Source organism: Oncorhynchus kisutch, linkage group LG1, assembly GCF_002021735.2.
Source record: "Oncorhynchus kisutch isolate 150728-3 linkage group LG1, Okis_V2, whole genome shotgun sequence".
In the NCBI taxonomy this organism is placed as follows: Eukaryota; Metazoa; Chordata; class Actinopteri; order Salmoniformes; family Salmonidae; genus Oncorhynchus; species Oncorhynchus kisutch.
The window spans coordinates 53,054,291-53,075,165 of record NC_034174.2 but is presented as its reverse complement, the minus strand read 5'-3'; the positions used below and the strand labels follow the sequence as shown (position 1 = coordinate 53,075,165).

The 20,875-nt window shown below is 39.2% G+C and overlaps 1 protein-coding gene across 4 annotated transcripts in view; it reads right to left on the bottom strand.

Moving 5' to 3' along the window:
• LOC109891334 (E3 ubiquitin-protein ligase Itchy) overlaps positions 1-20,875 on the bottom strand; it is a 58,892-nt gene that overhangs the window by 24,254 nt on the left and 13,763 nt on the right. For all 4 annotated transcript variants that reach the window (XM_020483796.2, XM_031827012.1, XM_031827008.1 and 1 more), the window contains 8 exons: positions 18,701-18,825; positions 18,153-18,284; positions 17,401-17,449; positions 16,545-16,744; positions 15,917-16,136; positions 15,004-15,099; positions 4,193-4,367; positions 2,886-2,955 (listed from right to left, as the gene is read on the bottom strand). In XM_020483796.2, the coding sequence (XP_020339385.1) occupies positions 2,886-2,955; positions 4,193-4,367; positions 15,004-15,099; positions 15,917-16,136; positions 16,545-16,744; positions 17,401-17,449; positions 18,153-18,284; positions 18,701-18,825 (1,067 nt within the window). The remainder of the gene's footprint in view (positions 1-2,885; positions 2,956-4,192; positions 4,368-15,003; positions 15,100-15,916; positions 16,137-16,544; positions 16,745-17,400; positions 17,450-18,152; positions 18,285-18,700; positions 18,826-20,875) is intronic.

Here is a 20,875-nt window from a genome sequence, read left to right as displayed (position 1 = left end):
GTTTGTTATGCTATGTTTTATGTTACCTGGTAATGTTTTTTGGAAATCAAATATATGTACAATTTGTTTATGATGTTGACCTGAAACAAGGAAAGAATTTTTATTTTTTTATTTTTACTTTGGAACAGGCTTTCATTGACCAGTGAGTAGTCAAGCCCTCGTCAGAACAACAACGGTATAATTCATAGAAAGCCTGCCTCTTTACACTAACGGCAGGTGTGCGCCCATAATTCCCGCTGTCAAAATAGAACAAATATTTCTGACACACCCACAAAGCAACAGCGAGTGCACAAAGATTTATTTTTGCATTTGGATTGTTAAAATAGAGCCCTCAAGGCATCTACAAACTAGGTTCGGCTTGTTCCTAGCAGAACGCGGTTAGGTGAAGTGAACGTCTGGCTCGCATACTCCCTCAAGATCTTTGGTCAAAAAACAGGAACAAATCTGCAATATTAAAGTTGTTTGTCCCACTTGAGACTAGGCCTGGGCGGTATACCGTATTTTATGATATACCGGTATTGATGCAGGGACCGGTTTGGGTTTTTATTTGAATGTTTGGTTTGTTAAATGTGATATGCTATGTGTAATGTCAATTTGTATAGTTTACTTCGCTACTTCAGTCATCTCTCTCCCCTCTTTCTCTCCGTGCCACTTTCCACACAGACTTAGCCATGCCCCCTGTCACTCAAGGAGCGCATTTGATGTTCCTCAACCACGAGACACTTGCGTTCAGTCTGCATGGTCAACGCAGCACATGTAACAATGTTGATGACAACCATACTGTTTTCACTTTCCTTCTTAATATAAATACACTAGCGTTCTATAATGACACGATTAGTTTGTGTTTCTTACATCTGCATGTTGTTTGTGCAACAGCATCTTCTAAATCAAAGAGGAATATGCAAAGCAAGAATATGTTAGCTACATGAAGTAGCTAAGAGAATACATGCAATGTAGCCAAAGCTTATAGGGTCCCCTAGGAAACACTTATCAGTGTTTAGTTCCTACCCTGTTACAAAAACTCCTCCCTGGCATTTTAATTCGTTGTCATCTCAAACACTGTATTCAAAGTGTCCACTATTATATTCTAACTATAGAATTGGAATAGTAATTATATTTCCATGATTCCAACAGTTTTGCTCTAATTAGCAAGTCAAATTGCGATTGCAACATTTGGTTAAAAATAAGTTCTAGATTATTTGCCCATACCGTGCAGCCCTACGTGGCAGTGTGGAAATTATCTTGAGCAGTGGTGTAAAGTACTTAAGTAAAAATACTTTCAATTACTACTCAAGTCATTTGTTTTGGTATCTGTACTTTACCATTTTTATTTGACAACTTTTACTTCAATACATTCTTAAAGAAAATACTGTTCTTTTTACTCCATACATTTTCCCTGACACCTAAAAGTACTCGTTACATTTTGAATGCTTAGCAGGAGAGGTAAATGGTCAAATTCACATACTTGTCAAGAGAACATCCCTGGTCATCTACTGCCTCTGATCTAGAGGACTCACTAAACACAAATGCTTTATTTGTAAATGTCTGAGTGTTGTAGTGTGCCCCTGGCGATCCTAAAATAAAAATACAAACAAGAAAATGGTGCCATCTGGTATGCTTAATATAAGGAATTTGAAATTATTTATACTTTTACTTTTGATAATTAAGTACATTTTATCAATTACATTTACTTTTGATACTTAAGTATATTTAAAAGTAAATACTTTTAGACTTTTATTCAAGCAGTATTTCACTGGGTGACTCACTTTTACTTGAGTAATTTTCTATTAACGTATCTTTACTTTTACTCAAGTATGACAATTGGGTACTTTTTCCACCACTTCAATTGAGTGCAGGAAACACAGAAATGATAAAAGTGCTGAAATTTGTTTTGGTTGAAGTTGAATTGAACAGTATAAAACAAATCAGAATGGACAAAGACTCATTGATATCACTTAGAATGTATGTGTTACCACCCTAGGATCACTCACTACTCATAAAGCAAATGTAGTACTTTTATTATTCAAAAAATAAAAATATTGTCATACCGTCCATTTTTTCTTTAAAAATACCGTGATATAATATTTTGCCATATCACCCAACCCTATTTGAGACACTGTATCAATAACATACCCAGTAAAACTTCCTAAAAATAGCCAGAAGCAATTAAGATAAATGAAGAAATTTATCAATTGAAGTTTTTGCTGAGGCGGTCTTCATTCTCACAATATTAGATCTAACTAAGATGTTTGGGTAAATATTTCTTAAGCTAAAAAATAAAATAAAATTTTAAAAAAGTAGTCGCCTCTCGTTGAATGACAACAAACATTTAATTGAAGAATCCTTACTGTTGACCACTCACAGACAAAGGGGTCTGACTACCGAACTTCGGCTTACCTCAAGAAAAACTATGCACTCGAACAGCCGGGGAAAAAAAACTGCCGAACACCAACACTAACAAAAACTTTACAACATTTCTGCAAACTGTGTCAACTGGTAAGCATAGAGTAAGCTTTAGAATCCCTCATCGTACCACATATAGATTTCCATTGCAGGTGTATGCTTAGAAAGTTAATTGAATACTAATCTGTCAAAATAAACCCAACTGGAGACACGTCAATTTTGGGGGTAAAGCGAAAGTGTGAGCAGTTGCTAACTAACTGGAAGTAATTGAAGCTAGCTTGCTAACTAACCAAACGGTGGGGCAAAAACAATGTATAGTTAGTTAGCTATAACACTGCCCTGTGCTAGCAAACATGACGCTGCCTCCAAAATTGGCAAGGCATTTCTAGGCAATGTTTACCTTTTGATGTTTTGTCTGCACTTTCCAAGCATAGTGACATAAGTTACAGTTGAAACGCATTGTCGTGGAATGTGCCACTTACCCCAGCCATGTGGCAGCGGCCCAAGTGGGTCAAACTCTTTGTTTGCTGCAGCTATTTGCTGATCCTGGAGCTATAGTGGAGAAACAAGGAGGTGAAAGAGTTTACAGTACATGTGTTGAATAATGCTTCTTTACAATAGTAGAAGGGAGGGAACCTGTGTGGGGGTTGACAACTCACACCCTGTCGTATATGTAAGTATAAGAGGACTCGATTTTCCCTTCCAGTATTGGCGAAAGGAATGTCCTTTGTTAACAGACACCCACCGAAACTAACACGTTAAAAAGTGAATACTGGATCAATATTTCTAACATAAGAACGTGGGGAATTGTCAGATGATCTACAGAAAACAAATGTCATATAGGCTGTTATTTTGTGATGTCATAAAAATGATGAGGATATACTGTAACTTGAAAAGTATACGCACTATATGCACAAAGTTTTCATTCAATACGTTGGGCATATGAACAATTATGAAAGTGTTTTTGTTAAGAGAGGACTGACTGGCCTAAAAATCCATGCTGTAGCTCTGTTCAAGACAACATGACAAGTCTTGGAGCCATGGGCAACTAAGGAGGACATTGTGACCTCGTGGACAATCAGAGCCTTACAAGCACGCCGAATGAATATCCATCGAACTACCTTTCAGTCTGCTAGGGACCTGTTTGCTTCGTATTAAGTTTCAAGTCAATAATCTATACCGTGTATGTGTTTATCCTTTATTATTTAGTTAGATAATAAATAAATAAACCAATTTGTGTAGTGCTGAATCATATGTAAGGCTGGGTTTTTTGCAGATGCAAGGAGGATACAACGTTCAGAATGATGATATGATGAGGTGATGATTAATAAATTGACTGTTAGATAATAAATAAATAGATCTATACCTTCTAGAGTTTAATTCAGGAGACTGTAACTCTTTAAACAACTTTTTCCATGGTGCCCAAAATTTTAATTGTTTTACACGATGAATTTAAAACCGGGTAACAATTAAACATAGTTAGTGAGAGACAACAGTCCTGAGATTAATTAAGGTCATGTCACGACAGTGGCCCAATCCCAAATCCACCCCTAGACCATATACACTTGTTGAGATCTGAGATGATTTGACAGGTGTAAGCAATTTGGTAATAGTTTCAACTTGCCACTTTGATAAGCTAGGAGATTCTAAGGCTAAGTTTCACCATATTGCTTCCACCTTCCAAATAATCTCAGATCTCCACAATTTAGGATTGTGCCAGTGCAGGGAAGTGAACAAGTGCACACTTTGGGAGGAAGAATAGAGTATTGCAAGGTAGCCTGTGTCATACCCCAAAAATGAACCTCTGGTTGAACTGCTGCATGGCCCCCTGCAGCTGGCTGCGCTGGTGCTGCCACTCCTCATAGTTGCGCACAGACTCCTGCGTGGGGCGCTGCCACGTGGTGGTCCGGGTGATGTGGTCCACGAAGTACACCCTGCCCATGGGGTCCACACGCCGCTCCCACCTACACGGTACAGGAGGGGAGAGGCGAGTGAATTTTGAATGCCGGCAAAATAATGAAGGCCCTGTTTGAATAGTTCAGAAATAAGGATCCATTTCCAGTCCACCTTTCTTGAAGTAATCACAGATCTGAAACGGTTGGATTGGTGTAAGTAATAGGGTGGTAACCTTGCTTACATCTATCCATTAACTTATACACCAAGTATAGAAAACATTAAGAACACCTTCCTAATATTGAGTTGCACCGCCACTTTTGGCATCAGATCAGCCTCAATTGGTTGGTGAATGGACTCTACAAGGTGTTGAAAGCATTCCACAGGGATGCTGGCCCACGTTGACCCCGGTTCCCACAGTTGTGTCAAGTTGGCTGGATGTCTTTTGGGAGGTGGCTCATTCTTGACACATAGGAAACTGTTGAGCATGAAAACCCAGCAGTGTTACAGTTCTTGACACCTACTATCACCTGGCACCTACTACCATACCCCGTTAAAAGGCAATTCAATATTTTATCTTGCCCATTCACCCTCAATGGCACACATACAACACGTCTCAATTGTCTCTAGGCTTAAAAATCCTTCTTTAACCTATCGTCTCCCCTTCGTCCACACTGATTGAAGGGGATTTAACAAGTCACATCAATAATGGATCATATATTTCACCTGGATTCACCTACCCAGTCTATATTGTGGAAAGAGCAGGTGTTCATAATGTTTGGTACACTCAGCGCACAGTGCCTTCGGAAAGTATTCAGACGCCATGAATTTTTCCACTTTGTTACTTTATAACCTTATTCTAAAATGCAAATAAATACAAATATTTATTTACATAAGTACTCAGACCCTTTGCTATGAGACTCAAAATTGAGCTCAGGTGCATCCTGTTTCCATTGATCATCCTTGAGAAGTTTCTACAACTTGGAGTCCCCCTGTGGTAAACTAAATTGATTGGACATGATTTGGCAAATAAACACCTGTCTATCTAAGGTCCCACAGTTGACAGTGCATGTCAGAGCAAAAACTAAGCCATGAGGTTGAAGGAATTGTCCGTAGAGATCCGAGACAGGATTGTGTCGAGGCACAGATCTGGGAAAGGGTACCAAAACATTTCTGCAGCATTGAAGGTCACCAAAAGAACACAGTGGCCTCCATCATTCTTAAATGGAAGAAGTTTGGAACCACCAAGACTCTACCTAGAGCTGGCCACCCAGCCAAACTGAGCAATCGGGGGAGAAGGGCCTTGGTCAGGGATGTGACCGAGAACCTGATGGTCACTCTGACTGAGCTCTAGAGTTCCTCTGTGGAGATGGAAAACCCTTCCAGGAGGACAACCATCTCTGCAGCACTCCACCAATGAGGTCTTTATGGTAGTGGCCAGACGGAAGCCACTCCTCAGTAAAAGGCACATGACAGCCGCAATGGAGTTTGCCAGAAGGCACCTAAAGACACTCAGACCATGAGAAACAAGATTCTCTGGTCTGATGAAACCAAGATTTAACTATTTGGCCTCAATGCAGTGTCATGTTTGGAGGAAACCTGGCACCATCCCTACGATGAAGCATGGTGACGGCAGCATCATGTTGAGGGAAAGATGAACGGAGCAAAGTACAGAGAGATCCTTGATGAAAACCTGCTCCAGAGTGCTCAGGACCTCAGACTGGGGCGAAGGGTTAACTTCCAACAGGACAACGACCCTAAGCACACAGCCAAGACAACACAGGAGTGGATTCAGGACAATTGTCTGAATGTCTTTGAGTGGCACTGTCGGAGCCCGGACTTGAACCCGATCAAACATCTCTGGTGAGACCTGAAAATAGCTGTGAAGCAACACCCCTATCCAACCTGACAGAGCTGGAGGGGATTAGCAGAGAAGAATGGGAGAAAGTCCCCAAATACAGGTGTGGAAAGCTTGTAGTCATACCCAAGAATACTCAAGGCTGTAATCGCTGCCAAAGGTGCTTCAACAAAGTATTGAGTACTTATGTAAATATGTTTTTTATTTTGTTAAAAAAATAAATAAAAAATCTAAAAACCTGTTTTTGCTCTGTTATTATGGGGTATTGTGTGTAGATTAATGAGGGGGAAAAAAATAACTTAATACATTTTTAGAATAAGGCTGTAACCGAACAACATTTTTCAGGAAACTAGGTGTATGTCGCGGGTCACTACTACACACGAGAGCCATTTGAACGTAAAAAAATATATACAAATTCAAAATGCATTTTTGGGCAGAAATGCCTTCAGGTGCATGTGACATTTCATGTGCCTTAATAGACAAACGCGTATGCCATCTGTAAATACGAATTAAATTGTTCAAATTCTGAGCTTAGTTGGTTTAGTCGCAGAACAAGGAAGCAACCTTCCTTTTTCTGTGGGCTGGACATGCCGAGATGATTTCAGATTGGTCTGCTATATAGTACACTTCTGTCTATTTGAGCTTGTTATTGTGTGTAGGTAAACCTAACACAGCTTTTTTTAAAAAAATAAAAAATAAAAAATATATATATATATATATATATATATATATATATATATATATATATAGCTTAGTACAACTGTATAAATCAAATCAAATTTTATTTGTCACATGCACTGAATACAACAGGTGTAGACCTTACTGTGAAATGCTTACTTACAAGCCCTTAACCAACAATGTAGTTCGAGAGTTAATAAAATATTTATTAAATAAAACAACTTTTTATTTATTTATCTAATCAATCAAAAAGTAACACATTTACATAAAAATAAAAAGGTTATATACAGGGGGTTGCTCTCCATTTTCTGGAGGACAGAGTTTTGAAATCAGTAGAATTAGAGTATGATAGCTAAGGAGATGGAGAAAACATTGTCTCCAGATTACATCTTCAAACTAAGGGCAACCATGGCATCCGTGACGGGGAGAAGCGTCCAACCATCCAGAAGCGGCGCTCTTAGTGGCCGGGGACTTGAATGCAGACACACTTAAATCAGTTTGACCAAATTTTTATCAGCATGTCAACAAGAGGTAATAAAAAAATAAAATAAAAATTTAACTCTAGATCACCTTTACTCCACACACAGAGATGCATACAAAGCTCTCCCCCGCCCTCCATTTGGCAAATCTGACTATAATTCTATCCTCCTCATTCCTGCTTACAAGCAAAAACTAAGGCAGGAAGTACCGGTGACTCGCTCAATACGGAAGTGGTCAGACGACACAAATGCTACGCTACAGGACTGTTATGCTAGCACAGACTGGAATATGTTCCGTGTTTCATCCAATGGCATTGAGGAGTATACCACCTCAGTCACCGACTTCATCAATAAGTGCATCGACGATGTCCTCCCCACAGTGACCGTACGTAGATAAAGGTCGAACGATCAGGATTTTTCAACGCTGAAACCGATACTGATTATTGGAGGACCAAAAAAAGCCAATACCGATTAATTGGACGATTTTATATATATTTGTAATGACAATTACAACAATACTGAATGAACACTATTATTTTAAATTAATATAAAACAAATAAAAATCAATTTAGTCTCAAATAAATAATGAAACATGTTCAATTTGGTTTAAATAATGCAAAAACACAGTGTTGGAGAAGAAAGTAAACGTGCAATATGTAAACGTGCAATACCTCCCCCTCAATGTGAGCAAGACAAAGGAGCTGATTGTGGACTACAGGAAAAACAGGCCACCTTTAACATCAACAGCGCTGGAGTGGAGCGGGTCAAGAGTTTCAAGTTCCTTGGTGTCCACTTCAACGAACTATCATGACCCAAAGACACCAAGACAGTCATGAAGAGGGCTCAACAAAACCTTTTCCCCCTTATGAGACTTCTACAGCTGCACCATCGAGCGCATCATGACTGGTTGCATCACCGTCTGGTCTGGCAACTGCTCTGCATCTGATCGTAAGGCGCTACAGAGGGTAGTGCATACAGCCCAGTACATCACTGGGGCCAAGCTTCCTGCCATCTAGGATCTATATAATAGGCAGTGTCAGAGGAAAGCCCATAAAATTGTCAGAGACACCAGTCACCCAAGTCATAGACTGTTTTCTCTGCTACCGCATGGCAAGTAGTACCGGAGCACCAAGTCAAGGTTCAAAAGGCTCCTTAATAGCTTCTACAGCGGTTCCTCCTTTCAAAGTTGTGTCATACTGCAGCAAACCCTGCGTGCGGGCTGCCATTTTTTACATTAATGCAAGTTAGTGCTAGTTTGAACACCAGAGGCCAACTTTGAGAAGCATTTGATAGTCTCCCATATTGGCATAACTAGAAAATGTAAAACCTTTTTTGTAATAACATAGTAGATGGGATTAGAATTGAAGAAATTTGGCTTAATTAAGTTGATTAATATTATGGTGTTTCTATCCCGAAAAACTCTGGGTTTCCATGAGGATGGAATGGAAAATATTGCGTGGTGGTTGGGAGTATGTTACAGCATAAGAGGATTGGAGAATTCTAAATTAATATCTAAGGGGCATAACATTTCCACAGCCTAATTGTAGTGTAACAAATACTAATTTCACCTATGGTAGGCCTAAAGTATATCTAATATCTAATCAATGACGTGACTCTCACCCAATAATAACATTTAGAGGATTGGAGGACTCTAAATGAATATCTAAGGGTCATTTTCTGTTAGGACCTGTGAAAATATCTAAGGGGCTTCCATATAATTCAAAGTTTATTAATAAATCGCTTTGTTTAAAAAGTAACGATATTTGGAGATCTCGTTTTCATTTAAGCTAGAGAGTGAGAAAAAAGCCATTCTCGAACATGGGGTGAGACATTCTCACTAATTTCTAAATCATTCCAGTTCGTTATTTATAATTATTTATTTCTGGAGAAACCTAACTTGATTATTAAGCAGACATCACTTGCTTATATTCAGTCAACACATACAGTTGAAGACAGAAGTTTACATACACCTTAGCCAAATATATTTGAACTCAGTTTCACAATTCCTGACATTTAATCCAAGCAATAATTCCCTGTTTTAGGTCAGTTAGGATCACCACTATATTTTAAGAATGTGAAATGTCAGAATAATAGTTGAGAAAATTATATATTTCAGCTTGCATTTCTTTTATCACATTCCCAGTGGGTCAGAACACTCAATTAGTATTTGGTAGCATTGCCTTTAAATTGCTTAACTTGGGTCAAACATTTCGGGTAGCCTTCCACAAGATTCCTACAATAAGTTGGGTGAATTTTGGCCCATTCCTCCTGACAGAACTGGTGTAACTGAGTCAGGTGTGTAGGCCTCCTTGCTTGCACACACTTTTTCAGTTATGCCCACACATTTTCTATAGGATTGAGGTCAGGGCTTTGTGATGGCCACTCCAATACCTTGACTTTGTTGTCCTTAAGCCATTTTGCCACAACTTTGGAAGTATGCTTGGGGTCATTGTCCATTTCGTAGACCCATTTGTGACCAAGCTTTAATTTCCTGACTGATGTCTTGAGATGTTGCTTCAATATATCCACATAATTTCCCCTCCTGCAACAAAGCACCCCCACAACATGATGTTGCCACCCCCATGCTTCACGGTTGGGATGGTGTTCTTCAGCTTGCAAGCATCCCTCTTTTTCCTCCAAACATAACAAAAGGTCATTATGGCCAAACAGCTCTATATTTGTTTCATCAGACCAGAAGACGTTTCTCCAAAAAGTACAATCTTTGTCCACATGTGCAGTTGCAAACCGTAGTCTGGCTTTTTTATGGCGGTTTTGGAGCAGTGGCTTCTTCCTTGCTAAGTGGCCTTTCAGGTTATGCCGATGTAGGACTTGTTTTACTGTGGCTATAGATACTTCTGTACCGGTTTCCTCCACCCTGTTTCCTCCAGCATCTTCAGCACCTTCCTGAGCGGTATGACGGCTGCGTGGTCCCATTATACTTATGTAGTATTGTTTGTACATGGTACCTTCAGGCGTTTGGAAATTGCTCCCAAGGATGAACCAGACTTGTGGAGGTCTACAATTTATTTCCTGGGGTCTTGGCTGATTCCTTTTGATTTTCCCATGATGGTAAGCAAAGAGGCACTGAGTTTGAAGGTAGGCCTTGAAATACATCCACAGGTAGACCTCCAACTGACTCAAATTATGTCAATTGGCCTAAACCATGACATCAAAAAGCTGTTTAAAGGCACAGTCAACTTAGTGTATGTAAACTTCTGACCCACTGGAATTGTGATGCAGTGAATTATGAGTGAAATAATCTGTCTGTAAACAATTGTTGGAAAAATTGTAGATGTCCTAACCGACTTACCAAAACTATAGTTTGTTAACAAGAAATGTGTGGAGTGATTGAAAAACGAGTTAATGACTCCAACCTAAGTGTATGTAAACTTCCGACGTCAACTGTACAGAATATCAAGGAATATAATTGAACATTTGCGTTTCTCCATGCTTGCCTCAGAGCAGCACGAAACGATGCTGAAATAGATGTCCACAGTGGGAAGGTGATATATAACGATATTTTGCTAATAGCAATAATGGCGCAGTACAACGTGACCATGTGTTTGAAAGAGTATTTTCCAGTAAGCAACAATTTGTTTGCCTTCATTAGACAACTTTGTTCCAATATTTCTGCAATTCAGTGCTATTTATTCCCATAGTAATTAGTTATGGATCCATAACTAAATCAACATCTGCATTTTGAAAGAGTGTTTTTATCATTATTTTATTAACGAAAGCATGAAGATGCTGATGAAGAAATGCAGTACTGTATCGTATATGCTTTCACGTTTGGATAATAAAGCATTTAGAAGATATAAGCCACCTGCATTTGTTTATTAGGCTACTGTGCAGTCTGACAAGTAAATATAACCTACAACACATACTGTAGTAAACATGGGAAAGTGCCTAATTCCTTAAATAAGGGAGAGCAGGCCCTGTCCAGACTTTCGGACCTGAAGTACCTTCAATAATGGCTGTACTAGAGAATGCGGGTACGTGGGAGACCGGGGTTCTATTCCCCGACGGGGAGGAAGGAGTAGGCTGTCCTTGTAAATAAGAACTCGCCGCCAATAATTACATAAAGATGATTGCAGGATTCTAAATTAAAACCAAAACCCACCTTATGGGTCTCACACCTGCATTTGTAGCAACTCATTTTGCACTGTGAGAGCCCCCATCCACTCAGGAGATCCCATCAACAAAGTATCAAAATACAGAGAGGTGTTGGTAAAGGTATATTGTCCTGCTAATGGCCCATAATGGGCTATTATAATACTGTACATGGTGTCCAGGTCAGGATAACCAAACCATTTCTTTATTAAAAGACTAATCAGAAAGAACATTGTTACTTATTTATTTTGATCCAACGCCATGAATGAGTGAGTCACTCAGCTTTATGTAGGTGCTGCTATATGACTGTGTCATCAACTTGATAATATATAACGATATTTTAAGTTATTTCATTTTCAAATAAACAAGAGAGCGATTGTAACCTCAATAAGGGCCAAAACATTCATTTCTGTTTTTAGAGGGAGAGAAACGCTGGGCCAATGGTGCGCAGAAAGGCCTAAATATATCCCTAACAATAGCCATAATGGCGCTGTACAACATGACCGTGTGTTTGAACAAGTATTTTCCAGTAAGCAACAATTTGCTTACCTTCATTAGACAACTTTGTTCCAATATTTCTGTAATTCACTTATATTTATTCAGTCATTTATAATGGATCCATAACTACATAAACATCTGCATTTTGAAAGAGTATTTCTCATTTGATTAACGATAGCAGAAAAGAGGTTGATGAAGAAATACTGTACTGCTGTTTTGCGTTAGAAATGTAACACTTATGCATCAGATACATTGCAGGTAGGAGGATGTTCACACCTACAGTAGCCGGGCTATAAAGAGTCTATTGTCCTGCTAATAGGATACAAGTGTTTGAAAACCTGTTTCAAAATGTCACCAGCTATCCATCACTACTGTAAATAAAAACACAGCATCTTGTTTAAGTTTTTTATTGTAACCACAAGATCACAAATCATTTGTATCTACCTTTCCAATTACTTTTAGAGTTTGGGATTCATTTGATTAATATTATGGTGTTTCTATTCCAAGGAAATCAAAAAACCCTCTGGGTTTCCGTAAGGATGGAACGGAAAATATGGAGATGTACAACGTGACGGTCAGGAGCACAGAACTGGGCTATTTAGCTAAAGAATCCAGTGTCCTGCAGGAGACCGGGGTTCAATTCCCCGATGGGGAGGAAGGTGTAGGCTGTCCTTGTAAATAAGAATTTGTTCTTAATTAACTGACTTGCCTAACTAAATAAAGGTTACACTAAGAGCATAACATTTCTACACCTTAATATTCAAATTCTAGTCTAACCAATACCCAAACAAAGATTCAGTGAAAATAAAAATCTCATTGATTCATCAAGACCAGTCCCAATGCTCGCCTCAGAGCAGTGCGAAACGGTGATAAAATAGTTGCAGGCTATTACTTCTAACTTCAATATGCTCTTTAAATAAATAAAACCTACACCACTTTTAACAGCATATTACTCAACATGTCTATGGTAGGCCTACAGTGTATCAAAACATATAACATGACTCTCTGCAAATAACTACAAAGAGGATATTTCTGTAATTGTGATATTTATTCCCATAGTAATTCGCAATGGATCCATAACTAAATAAACATCGGCATTTTGAAAGAGTATTTTTATCATTATTTTATGAATGAAAGCATAAAGATGCCATTATTAGTTACATTGTTTTAGTTTGAACGTGCAGACTGGCAATAAGAACAGCGGTAACATTTCCCTAGTCAGCGCCATTATTAGTGCAATGTCCCTTAAATATTTGAGATTATTTTATTTTCAAATAATGTAAAATGACTGAGAAAAAGGACATTCTTGAACATGGGATGAGACATTGTTACTAATTTGTAAACAAAGCCCATTTGTTATTTAGAATTATTTATTTCTGTTTTTAGAGGGAGAAAAAACAAAAACATAGTCATCTCATGGGTCTCCCATTCGAGGCCGGCACCAGCATCTGTAGCAACACAGCTTGCACTCTTAGACCGTTGCGCCACTCAGGCACTGTACAACGTGACCGGTCAGGATAGGCCTACAGTACTACAGTAAGAGTAAAAAAATCCAACAAACACAAAATAAACAAAATAAAATAAAACCTTAGTGTAACAGTTTCTACTTAGGTTTATGTTGCCCATTCAGTTAGAGACACAGTAGGAGCCAATTGCATAATCAGTGCTCTAACTCCCCCTTGTGCTGGTCTGGAGCAATGAAGTGGTGACGCAGGGTACCGTATTAAATGGTAGTCCCGCAGCGTAAGCTCGCAACTTTTAAAGGAGGAACCCCCAAGCCATAAGACTGCTGAACAATTAATCAAATGGCCATCCGGACTGTTTACATTGAACACCCCCCCCCCCCCCCCCCCCCATTTGCTTTGGACAATGCTGCTACTTGCTGTTTATTATATATGCATAGTCACTTCACCCCTACCTACATGTACAAATTACCTCAACTAACCTGTACCGACGCACACTGACTAGGTACCGCTACCTGCTGTATATAACCTCTTATTGTTATTTTATTGTGTTACTCTATATTATATTTTACTTGGTAAATATTTTCTTCTTCTTGAACTGCACTGTTGGTTAAGGGCTTGTAAGTAAGCATTTAACAGTAAGGTCTTGTTGTATTCAGCACGTGACAAATAAAGTTTGTCACGTGATGCATATGGGTAAGATCGCCTAGTCAGCTACATTTTCAGATATTACATGATTCAAATTTTTACAAAGTCGTTTTGATTTCAAGTTAAAGTGTACTGTTAGCTAGCTTGCTAACTGGTACGCTAGCGAACGTTACATGTACGATCTTATTATTCGGATCTCAAGAGCCATTTGCTTGGCTAGTTATAGCCTAATGTTAGCTAGCTAACATTGCACTTGGTTGGTTAGCTACCTGCACATTCATGCACATTCATAGTAACATTATGAGTTGTGAATATGGTTCATTGTTTCACTAGCTAGCTACATGTCTAAACAAAATACTCCACTATGCAAGTTTCCATTTTAATAAAATGACTGTAAATAAAATAACTGTTAGCCAGTAAACTTGGGTGCTTGACTGCTGTTAGGACAGAAAGCTCAGATCAACCCTTAAAGAGATTGGTGGAGCTAAAGCTTAAGAGGGTGTGAACGATGCTGAATGGGTGTAGACAAAGGAGAGCTCTCCAGTCGGTACCAAGACATTCAAAGGCAGTCGGTCAAAACTTACCTCAAAGAAACAAGTAGGGAAGGTATTTCTAAATTATTACAACAGGGCTGATATTCCTCTAAAGAGGGAATTTAGCATTACAACTGAGCTAGAACTGGTACTATGCAACATTCCTAGTGCCACATCATGTCAAACTAGTAGTCGTGTCCTCTTTGTGCAGGTGCTCTACTGAAACTAATTTAACTAAAATTATTCATCATTGTACTTTCTCACTTTTTTTAATACAGTGTAACATACACATTAGTTACTGTAATCCAAAATACATTGGTTACTTTTCAAAGAGTAGGCTCAGTTATACACTACTGCCGTATGGAAGCCAAACAAATAGTATATTAAAAATGAAATAAGGATTTGATGAATAAAGTATTTGTTTCTTAAGCGTTAGTTACCCAGAGGGGAGAGAGTCTGGTCGGTCCCATGTCGTCCTCTTCTCAATGTGATCCACGAAATACATGCGGCCATTCTGGTCCACCCTCTGCTCCCAGCTTCATACAAAAAACACACAGAACAGTCAGCAACTACATTTGACGAGCAACAGGCTTGCACAAATGTAATCGTAATACCTAAAGGAATGTTAAGTTCCTCATAAAAAGCATAGCAAAAATGTGGTTTCACATTCATTGAAATTTCAAAGAATATTATTACTAGCAACTGACGTATATTTTACTACTTATACTTATTACATGTAACTACCACGTTATGCATTACACAATAGGGATACCTGCGCTAATGTAACATATTAACGCTGACTACAGTAAATCTATTATTTTTTCTACTGACTGTCAAATGAGTGAGAAATCTCTCAAGTCCCATCTACTGGCGGTTGAGAGGTTGTTTGAAATATCAAAATGAAGTGTCAACCGTTATTCATAACCAACGTGGCGTTAAACATTTATTTAACCTTTATTTAACTAGGCAAGCCCGTTAAGAACTAATTTTTGTTTAAAATGACGGCCTACCCCAGCCAAACCCGGACGACGCTGGGCAAATTGTGTGCCGCCCTATGGGACTCCCAATCGCATCCGGATGTGATAAAGCCCAAATCTCTTACATGATGCAGGTACACAGCGTAAGGATATATTGCACAAAACATACAATAGGCTATATAGGAAATACAGTCAACTCCTGACATATGCAATAGCTTGGTTGGTGAATATGTGCATTAAAACGAAGTAATGACTCTACAGACACGAACGCACGCGCACATTTTCTATAGACGTAGCTGGTCAGGGCTTTTTTTGTTTTGTTCTTTTTGTACTTTCTCATTATAACATCTGGTTAGGCATCTATGAGTCCCCTTACCCTGGAGGCAGTGGGCCGTTAGGGATGACTCGGGGGGGCCCACCAGATGGGGGTGCACCGGCTGGTGCCCCGATGGCTGGGGGGGCGCTGGCTGCCTGTGTGGGTGCTGCTCCGTTCTCCTGAGCGGGGTCTGAGGAGGCCCCGCTGGCTGAGGCCAGGGACGAGCCATATGAAGCCGGGGGCTCACTCACCTCGCTATGGGTAGAGCTGCTGGAGGAGGCTGGACGGAGGAGAGAATGTTAGCTGTGGTCGCTAGTAGGAGATGCCGATGAGAATCTAGTAAATAAGGCTAAAAGGTTACTAGAATGCATATCTGTGTTGAATACCGTATCTGGCCAGCACTTATTTCTTTCAATTTCACAAAATGGCATGAATAGCAAATGGCATGAAACCATGATAGTTTCATGACATGAGAACGCAATAAATGGCATTAGCATGTCAACACATGAAAGGAATATCTTTCAATAGTTCTGTCAGAGAATTCTATGTTTATCTATTGTATTACTATGGTTTTACTTTTTCTATAGTATTTCTATAGTATGGCTATGGTATTGCTGTGGTATTTCTACCATATATATCTAGGGCAATACTATGGTATTTCTACAGTATTTTTTTGTGTGGTGCCCACCTGGGGATGCGGCTGGTCTGCGGGGGGTGGGTGGGGGAGGCCGGGCAGGTCTGGGGGGACGTGTGGACTTGGAGCCCCCTGGGGATGGGGCAGGAGAACCCATGCTGTTGACCGTGTGGCCGTTGGGGACGATGACCCAGTCCTCTGTGGAGTCACTGGAGGGGGACGTGTCCCTGCTGGATCTGGGTGGTATGTTATCACTAAAAATCAAAAAATATAAACAAAAGTAACATAGCCAATGGCTCCTAGTCCTTTTTCAACATATACTTCTTCTTTGATGTTTTGGCTGTAATGTAAGGTCTTGGCCATAGTGGAGTTTGGAGTGTGACTGTTTGAGGTTGTGGACAGGTTTCTTTTATACTGATAACAAGTTCAAACAGGTGCCATTAATACAGGTAACGAGTGGAGGACAGAGGAGCCTCTTAAAGAAGAGGCTCCTCTGTTTGTAGGTGACCAAATACTTATTTCCACCATAATTTGCAAATAAATTCATTGAAAATCCTACAATGTGATTTTCTGGATTTTTTTCTCTCATTTTGTCTGTCATAGTTGAAGTGTACCTATGATGAACATTACAGGCCTCTCTCATCTTTTTAAGTGGGAGAACTTGCTCAATTGGTGGCTGACTAAATACTTTTTTGCCCCACTGTAGATTTTCCATATCGGTGCCCATATCTAGTATTCACATTGGGAAGATATGCTACTTTGACTGAGTAATATTACAAAACAGTATTTTGCTGACTCAATACCTTAAGGACATTTCCAAAAATTGTCAAAAGTAGGTTTGTTCACTTGAACTTACAGAAGACATAAAACAATTGTTAGAAAATATTTTAGAAGTATAAAAACACAATACCTGTTGACACTATCTCTGTTCTGTCTCACCTCCCCGTTTGGAACAGCAACTGTTGAAATGTTATTAAAAATCAAAACAAAGAATACAATTCTGAGGGGAGAATTGATCCCATTCTATCCAGGGAAACATATTAAAAGGGATAGTTCACCCAAATTACATACTGGTTTCCTTTCCATATAAGCTGTCCATTGACAAAGTATGACAGCAATCCATGCTTTGATCAGGCCGCTGTTTCAAATGCTAACTTTTTAGCATGTGGCACAAGTCCAATGCAAGTCAATGTTACCTACACTACCGGTCAAAAGTTTTAGAACACCTACTTATTGAAGGGTTTTTCTTTATTTTTACTATTTTCTACATTGTAGAATAATAGTGAACACATCAAAACTATGGAATAACACATATGGAATCATGTAGTAACCAAAAAACAAACTGTTAAATCAAAATATATGTTATATTTGACATTCTTCAAATACCACCCTTTGCCATGATGACAGCTTTGCACACTCTTGGCATTTGGGTTACTACATGATTTTGGGTTACTACATGATTCTATATGTGTTATTTCAAAGTTGACGTCTTCACTATTATTCTAAAATGTAGAAAATAGTAAAAATAAAGAACATCCCTTGAATGAGTAGGTGTTCTAAAACTTCTGACCGGTAGTGTATATTAGCATTTATGCACAATAAATCAATACGTAATTTGGTTATTCAGGTGAACAATCCCTTTTAAAATCACATGACCCTCACCATGGTCCCTCTCTGCAGAGGTGAATGTCTCTGGGTCCACCTGCATGCCGTCCAGACAGACTGACAGGTCCCCCACCACGTCAGTGTGGTCTCGGTCTGAACACAGCTGCAGGGTGTGCACCACCTCAGAGACTGACACACAGGAGAGGAGAGTTGAGAGATATGGCATGCACGCCACACATACAGTGCCTTGCGAAAGTATTCGGCCCCCTTGAACTTTGCGACCTTTTGCCACATTTCAGGCTTCAAACATAAAGATATAAAACTGTATTTTTTTGTGAAGAATCAACAACAAGTGGCACACAATCATAGTGGAACGACATTTATTGGATATTTCAAACTTTTTTAACAAATCAAAAACTGAAAAATTGGGCGTGCAAAATTATTCAGCCCCCTTAAGTTAATACTTTGTAGCGCCACCTTTTGCTGCCGTATATCTTACGTCCCAATGCATCACGCTTTTCCAGTATCAAAGAGTCAGAGATTTCAGATCATCACATTTCATACTACCTGCTCTGTGCCTTATAGGGAAAAGAGAATTAACTCACGTTTCATATCATTGGACTTTAGGGTTTCGCTGATCTCCAATGTAGCCATTCCCAATAAGATGTCGGCTTTCAGCGTCTGATGACTCCATACCCGGAAAATTAGCTTACTGAAAGGTGTGAGAATTCTGTGTAGAGGGAAAAGTATATTTAGTTAGGGTTTAAACACTGCACGTAGATTATACAACAGTACACAAGGAAGAGACAATAGTGTTGTCACGATACCATAATTTTGACTTCGACACCAGGTTTAGTATCACGATACTCAATACCAAGGCAAAGGCATTAGCCAAAATCACAGAATGGCACTTGATCCAGACAGATCCTTTGAGATTAATATTACATTTGACATTAGAATGTATGCATTAATGAATAAAATCATGCAAATCAATGTGATTTTTTTCTTTTACCAATCCAACTACAAAAACAACATAATGGTAGTAATTTATTTTAATGGTAAATCTCTATTGATAAACTGGGTAAATCAAGACGTATGCTTACATTTGTGAGCAGGCCAGGTGGCCTATAGGCCTACTTTATGTGTGTGCGTCATTAGTCAACATTGACAGGAGCGCTCCAAAGAAAAAGACAATGACTGAATTGACAAAGTCGTTTCTCACAAGTGTAGCATAGGTTGTACACTGTGCAAACAATGTGTCCACTCCAACAATGATAACAGGAAGACTGGAATAATAATATTTAATGCATTAAAAGCAATTACGTAACCAAAGCAAGAAAGTGTAGATTAGGAATTAAGAGTAAATGTACTACTAGTGATATACAATGCATTCTCAAAGCATTCAGATACCTTGAATTTTTCCACATTTTGTTACGTTACAGAATTATTCAAACATTTATATTCAAATGTTTTTTCACCCGTATCAATCTACACACAATACCCCATAATGACAAAACAAAAAGTTTTTTTTTTATGTTAAAAATGTATTACAAATAAAAAACTGAAATTACATAAGTAATCAGACCCTTTACTCAGTACTTTGTTGAAGCACCTTCAGCAGCGATTACAGCCTCGAGTCTTTTTGGGTATGACGCTACAAACTTGGCACACCTGTATTTGGGGAGTTTCTCCCATTTTCCTATGCAGATCCTCTCAAGCTCTGGTCAGGTTGAATGGGGAACATTGCTGCACAGCTATTTTCAGGTCTCTCCAGAGATGTTTGATCGGGTTCAAGTCCGGGCCAGACTTTGGGTCTTTGTCCTGCTGGAAGGTGAACCTTCGTGCCAGTCTTAGGTCCTGAGTGCTCTGGAGCAGATTTTCATCAAGGATCTGGCAGGATCATCCCCACAGCATGATGCTGCCACCACGATTTTGCCACCATGCTTCACCATAGGGATGATGCCAGGTTTCCTCCAGATATGACGCTTGGCAATCAGGCCAAAGAGTTCAATCTTGGTTTCATCAGACAACAGAATCTTGTTTTTAGGTGCATTTTGGCAAACTCCAAGCTGTTATGTGCCTTTTAATGAGGAGTGGCTTCCGTCTGGCCACGCTACCATAAAGGCTTGATTTGTGGAGTGTTGCAGAGATGCTTGTCTTTCTGGAAGGTTCTCCCATCTCCACAGAGGAACTCTGAAGGTATGTCAGAGTGACCATCAGGTTCATTGTCACCTCCCTGATCTTTCTTCAAATCCTATTATAACAATTGGATGACTTTGGGTGTTCCAGTAAGAAACAATGTTGCCTTCATTAGCCCAATTTATTCCAATATTTCTGTCATTCAGTGATATTTATTCCCATGGTAATTCGTTATGGATCCATCCAGAAATGGTTAGAAAACAATGCATTTGGTGGACTCCGTAAGATGGACTCAATGATGGTTGAAGACGATGAGCCCCGGCAAAGGCAATCAACATCGCTCTAATCACAGTCAGAAGACAGTTGAAGAGATTTTATATATTTTTTTCTCCCCAGAACAGTAAACATGCGTGTTCTCTTGTTTTGTTCTGTAGTTTCGACGCAATGATTTGTCTGACAAACAAAGAGCTTTGTGTGCAGCAGGCCCAGGCATGGACCAAATGCAGACAATGGCCCAAAACACATTTCCGCCCGGATTTGCATTGCAAATGAGGGCATAAACTAGGTCAAGACACCAGCAGAGTAAGTAGACCTTTATGTAGTAAAATAAAAGGTTAAATAAAAAATAAATAAAATACCTA